This window comes from Aplysia californica, unplaced genomic scaffold (genome assembly GCF_000002075.1).
Source record: "Aplysia californica isolate F4 #8 unplaced genomic scaffold, AplCal3.0 scaffold00025, whole genome shotgun sequence".
Taxonomy (NCBI): Eukaryota; Metazoa; Mollusca; class Gastropoda; order Aplysiida; family Aplysiidae; genus Aplysia; species Aplysia californica.
This window is the reverse complement of record NW_004797295.1, coordinates 2,222,400-2,228,399: the sequence shown is the minus strand read 5'-3', so window position 1 is coordinate 2,228,399 and position 6,000 is coordinate 2,222,400. Positions and strand designations below refer to the sequence as shown.

General features: G+C 43.0%; 1 protein-coding gene across 1 annotated transcript in view; it reads right to left on the bottom strand.

Moving 5' to 3' along the window:
* LOC101857223 (Hermansky-Pudlak syndrome 1 protein) overlaps window positions 1-770 on the bottom strand; it is a gene marked incomplete in the record, with an annotated part of 22,741 nt that extends 21,971 nt beyond the window's left edge. Inside the window, 1 exon segment of the mRNA XM_005091067.3 lies at window positions 574-770. Coding sequence (XP_005091124.2) covers window positions 574-684 — 111 coding nt within the window.
* Window positions 771-6,000: the final 5,230 nt, after the last annotated feature.

Below are 6,000 nucleotides of genomic sequence, written 5' to 3'. Positions count from 1 at the left end.
GAAAGAGACAGAGAGAGAGAGAGAGAAGAGGGGAGGAGTTGATCTTGCGAGAACTTCCGGGCGGGTGAGAATAGCCACTTTCTTTGCCATAATAGACCTAATTAATGGGCTTATAATTATATTATATAGGCCTACTAATTATATGTCATTCTGTAGGCTACCTCTGCCTCTAATTGCCTACAGCTAAAACCTACATCAAGTCCAAGAACTAGGGTACTACAGGGCCTAAACCTAGATTGGCTAGATCTATATCTATCTATATCTAGATCTAGATTATAGATATAGAGATATCTAGATTTCTAGACATTCTAGATTTATAAGACTGGGTCTGGGATAGAATTTGACTCTAGATCTAGTACGCTTACACCAAAACCAGCACCAACTACAATGTGGTAGACAACAACACCTAGATCTAGATCTAGATCTATTCTGCATACAGTATTTAATATAGCCAAGCGTAGAGAGACAACATAGCCTAGCTGACTGCTAGACTAGATCTAGACTATCCTGCACCCTGCGACTGCTGCACCAACACACACTTCTTTGACCAAGAGACTAGACTGCGCCACTCACTTCAAGTAAACCCTTTTCTTTCGCCCTGTCAATGATGTACTCGGCGAAGCTGGCATCATAGTCTATGTAGAAAGGGTCGTTCAGCTGATTCACAACCAACAGGCATTTCATTTCAAAAACAGAGCAGTTTCCACTCTCAACAAAGCTCGGGTTACACTTTGTTTACGTCTGCCTGCCGGTAGCATGGAGAATGTTTTCTCGTGACGCACCTTCTCTAACTTCAGGTCCAAAGAGTTTTAATAAAGGCCCTGCATCAGGGAGGTTGGCACGTACAGTTTGTTGTAAGGTCCTTGCCCTGCATAGATCTAGAGAGGTCCAAAACTTGGGAGAGGTTATAAACTATATAACTATTTATAACTTCTTTGGGCCCCACAATAATACTTTTTTTTAAACCAGAGACCGACGATCACGAATAACGATCTTACTAAAATCTTAGTACATGTACGTTGAGAATAAACATTCTAATTGAGAAAAACATACTCGGCGCATTGTGAGTGTGAAATAAAGACCCCAACCAGTTACATGTTATAAGTACATGTACATGACATAAACTGAAGCAATAGTACTTAATATTAATATGGCCTTAAAAGATTTCACAGAAAGTTTCGTGCTGATGTACCGTACATGTAACAAAGACTGCGCGGTCTTTCCTGAAATTACTCGTCAGTTTTGTGACTTCTCGAGGACTGGTCTGTCTTTTAGTTGAGAAGAGACTTCTACATACATGTGTGAATCTATAGTAAAATCAGTCAATACAGACATAATGTCTGTCTGTCTGTCTGTCTCTCTCTCTCTCACACACACACACACACATACACACACACACACACACACACACACACACACTATACATTCTCTTCCTTTCTCCCTCTCTCTGTCTATCCCCCTCCACCCCCCCCTCTCTCTCTCTCCCCTCTACCCCCACCCCCTTCTCTTTCTCTCTCACTGTCTGTCTGTCTGTCTGTCTCTCTATATCTCTGTCTCTGTCTGTCTGTCTGTCTGTCTGTCTGTCTGTCTCTCTGTCTCTCTCTCTCTCTCGCTCTTTGCGCGTGTGTGTGTGTGTGTGTGTGTGTGTGTGTGTGTGTGTGTGTGTGTGTGTGTGTGTGTGTGTGTGTGTGTGTGTGTGTGTGTGTATGTGTGTGTTCGAGTCGCTCCTTCCCCTTCGGCTTCTCTACGATGTCCCTTTACCTTTAAAAATATTATTTCTGCGCTTTTTCTCTACTATTGTGTAATGCCCTTTTCTTATACAATAGTAGAGAAAAAGCGCAGTACCTGCCTTAACGGAAACCTGTCTTAACATGTTCCCCCTTGATATATTCCTCTTTAATTACCTGTATAAAACGGATACCTGTCCAACGCGGAAACTGAAAGAAAAATCCGCTCCTTTTTTTAGGGTTTCAGCTGTCTAAGACGGAAAATGCTTTACCCGCTCAGCCCTGATTTGAAACAAAACTCGCAAGTTTGGTTCCTCCGGCTCTAAACTTAACGCCATGGCCATGCTGCTGGGCGAGGAAGGGGAGTAGGGGTGCAATTTGGGGGTAGATGTTACCCCATCATGTGAGCCCTGAGCGATGCAGATGGTCAGTATAGTGTGGGCGTGAAATCTCACGACTGCCCGTGAGAGTGCTCGAGTAGCGAGCCACTACGGAAACTTTCCTGGGTAGCCAGAAGCCAGAGGTGTGAAATTAGATTGACCAATGCCTGCCGCCCTGATCGTACGGCCAGCCGAGAAAACAGTTCCTCAAATCGTTGTTACAATTATGGCAGTGAGGGGTGGCATTGGTGGGTGGGGCTAAGGGTGGAACCAAAGGAGATGTGCAAACTTTTCTGCTTTTAATAGGTCAAACAGTGGTCCTATGAATGGCAAGCACTGGTGGTAATTGGATACGCAAGACTGACGCATGTCATTATCAGACAGGATGGCAGCTGAGAGGTGTGAAGTTTGACCACTTCTTGCCGATCAGACAAACAAGCGATCCTTGATCCCACCGGCTGGGCCTTTGAACACCCCCCCCCCCCAAACTTCACCTCCCCCCTAAATTCCCCTGTCTAAGACGGAATTTTTTCCCGCTCTCTAGCCTAGCGATTCCGTTTTATACAGGCTCGACTGTACTAAAAAGCAATCTAGTCGCCAAGAGGGTGGGAACTTCCCTGTCCTGGTAAAGTACATTGTACCTTATCCAACTTCTAATTCACGTACTTGAAGGCTGATGAATAACTCGAATTTTTTTTCTTTAAATTTTTCTCACGTTTATTTCAAACAGCTGACAGAAAGGATCAAGCACCTGTTGTTGAAGGTACTGAACCCCGCAAGTTTCAGAGAGATTTCAATGTCAGTTCATCCAACCCTTCGAGTTACTTCAGCTTCAAATAATTGGGGAAAGCGGAACGGCCACACAGTCTTGACCACCGTCGAACTCCTGAGACTGACAGTCCGAACCCCTGGGGTTCAACACAAGATAGCCTTGATCAACAGCAAAACCTTATAGAAATGGGAAGTTTGATCTACAATTCTACACCTTGACCTGCTGCACGTCGATTCAATTTCAACTCGTTTCAGTGAGGCACAGCTGCTGATATGTACCTGTACCATGGTGTACTCTTCATGGCGTCTTCCCTACATTTCACACCTGAAGAGACAGCCCCCCCCCCCCCCCCCCCCCCCCAACCAGTTGAACTTATCCAGCTGCAGTTATCCCATCGAACGATTGGCGTAGACCCTTCTAAAGGATTCTAATCATAAACCACTTTAAAACCTGCGCTCGTTGTGCCAGTCTGGTTCCTTTGTATGTCGGTGTATGAGTTCATTCTCCTTTGAATACTTGCCGGCCATTATAAACGTAGCTTTTGCTTGTTTCCTTTTAGTAGTTAGCGTTTTACGGCACTTGCAAAACAATTTATATAATTACTTTAAGGTATCGAATAAGCGTCCCCCTTTCCTTTATTAATTTTCTGATTTTTTGCGCACCCCCCGCTCCTTTTTCCATACCCCCGTTTATTATTTTCCAGCTTACCACGACCGACGATCATTTGAAAAATTGTATCTAGAATCTAGAAATCTTGATAAAACTTTTTTTTTGTGGAAACGGTAAATTACCTTCAATATTAGTACTGGTGCCAGGTTGGCTACCTCAATTTTCTGTGCATTATCAAAACTTTTGTACAGTGGGTGTCGCATTCAACGAGAAGTCGGCTCCAACAAGGCAATCCTTAATCCCCGATTTTCCCCCTATATCTCTTTGTAAATGTACGTCGGCTCCATACAACGAGGTTGCAAACAGACCGAAGTCGCTTTCAACGAGGCCGCGATAACCAAATAAAAGCAATTAGTGGCCCCAAAAGCGAAGAATTTTTCTCCTTTCTCTCCATCTCACGCGAAGCACAAGGCCCATCCTCGATTCCTAACACATTGTATTGCTAGATCTTGTGCGCCTCCTAATATGGGCCCCCAAAGCCAGGAGGATGGGACAGGGTTAGCCTACGGTAGGGATGGGAGGGGGTGGGTGGGAACGCAAAGCTGGCTGTGTGAAACTGGATGAACTCTGGAAGGGTAGGTCTAGATCGAGACCTTCATAAAAACATTTTTTTTTCTTCACCTGATCAGAAAATCCAAGCTCCCGCCTTTACTTTATGTAGACCTAGGCCTAGATGAGAGAGGGTATGTTTCCACACGAGAAGTGTTACGGAAAAACATATTTTAAAATGCAGAAATGACGGTCAGAACACAGCTCAAACACGCACACACTGATGCTGTGTGAGATTTTCGTCAAAAGGGGGAACAATGTTTTAATTACTGGTACATGTACATCGTGTAATATAATAACTTGTCTCTCTTTCTTTACTTTAGTCTTAGTCACGTTCAACGAGAGGTCGGATCCAACGAGGACAACAAGCCGGTCCCAGCAACCTCGTTGAATGAGACACCCACTGTACATCGGTTTATATTTAATGAAACTTTTCCTAAAAAGGGTAAAGTTGTCACAGCAACTTACTAAAATCAATAAAATTTCATGATATCTTTTTGTTTTATTCACTGCAGTAGAAATAAAACAGATTTGTTCCTACTAGTACAGGGATATGAGGTTGAATGTGCCCCCCCCTCCTTTTATTAATTTTGGACCACTTGTTCACCCCCCCCCCCTTTTTTTTATTCCTAAAAACCCGTTTATTCGATACCTTAGAGTAGAGGTGTTACAAAGAGAGTAACAAACACACACACCAAAAGAAGATTAGATGAGTGATAGCGATAGGAAAAGAGGAGAGAAAGCCACAGCACACGAGAGCACCAGCCAACCAACCACGCCAATTTTTTTGTGAGTGATGGAAGCTTTTTTCCAAAATGAGCCCATAAAACACCATCAGACAAGACAGTTTTGGGAAAAACCTTCCCTCTATTTATAAACCATGTTGATTCCTAGGAGGGGAAGGTTCTTTATGAGTATCTTCGTCTGAAACATTGTGTCGCTCAGTCTCAGCACTGGATGGCCCAACAGACAAGGTTGAATCCTCCCAAACGATCTGCATAAATGATAAATTGTGCCAACTCTACAGTAGAGGCTTCCAAAAAAATGTAAAAGGTAAGCAATATATACAGTATGACAAGGATAGTTCGAACACGGAAGACTCGAAATCACGCATCCGTCCAATTGTGCCTGCTGTCCGTTTTTCTTCTTCTTCTTTATCTTTGTAAGATATGCTTTGAACTACCGATCCCTTGAACTACCGAGGCAGGTCCTGAAGAATTCAAGCTATCTGTGTTATACTGTAATGTCAAAAATAACGTCCCACCCGTTCATAATTTTGAAAGTGTACACCTGGTATGCTTCATGAAATCTACACTGTCACCCCAGCTGGCATCCATAATTTTAAAAATCAAGCTTCACATACAACATGTTCCAAAGTTTTCTTGTTATAGGAAAAAAAAAGACCCCTACTCTTTGACTTATATATATATATATATATATATAAGGAATGCAGTGATCTCGACGAGCTCTTGAATGAGCTTTTCATTTGGTCATGAATCTAAAATTCAGTCTGCAAATTGCCATGCACTTAGCATTTCACTTAAGTGTGTTATATTACAGGGGTAACACACACATTTCTTCCATAAGGTAGAGAGAAGGCCTGGCTACCTAACAAAGCCACAGAGAGCCAAATGAACCAGACCCAAAAAACCCCCAATGTAAAATGCCTTCAAGAAATTGGCAATCAGATACACCACTCTCACCAATATAGTATTTTTTTTTAGTAGAGGTTTTACGGCGCTCGCAACTGCATAAGGCCATATGAGTGCCAGAAGATTAGAGGTGCTACAAGAGAATATAATAACAAACATAAAAAAGAAGGAGGGGAGATAAGGACGACAGATGTTTGATAGGAAAGAAGAAGCAAACCACACCAGAGCACCCGCCAACCACCCACCAATAT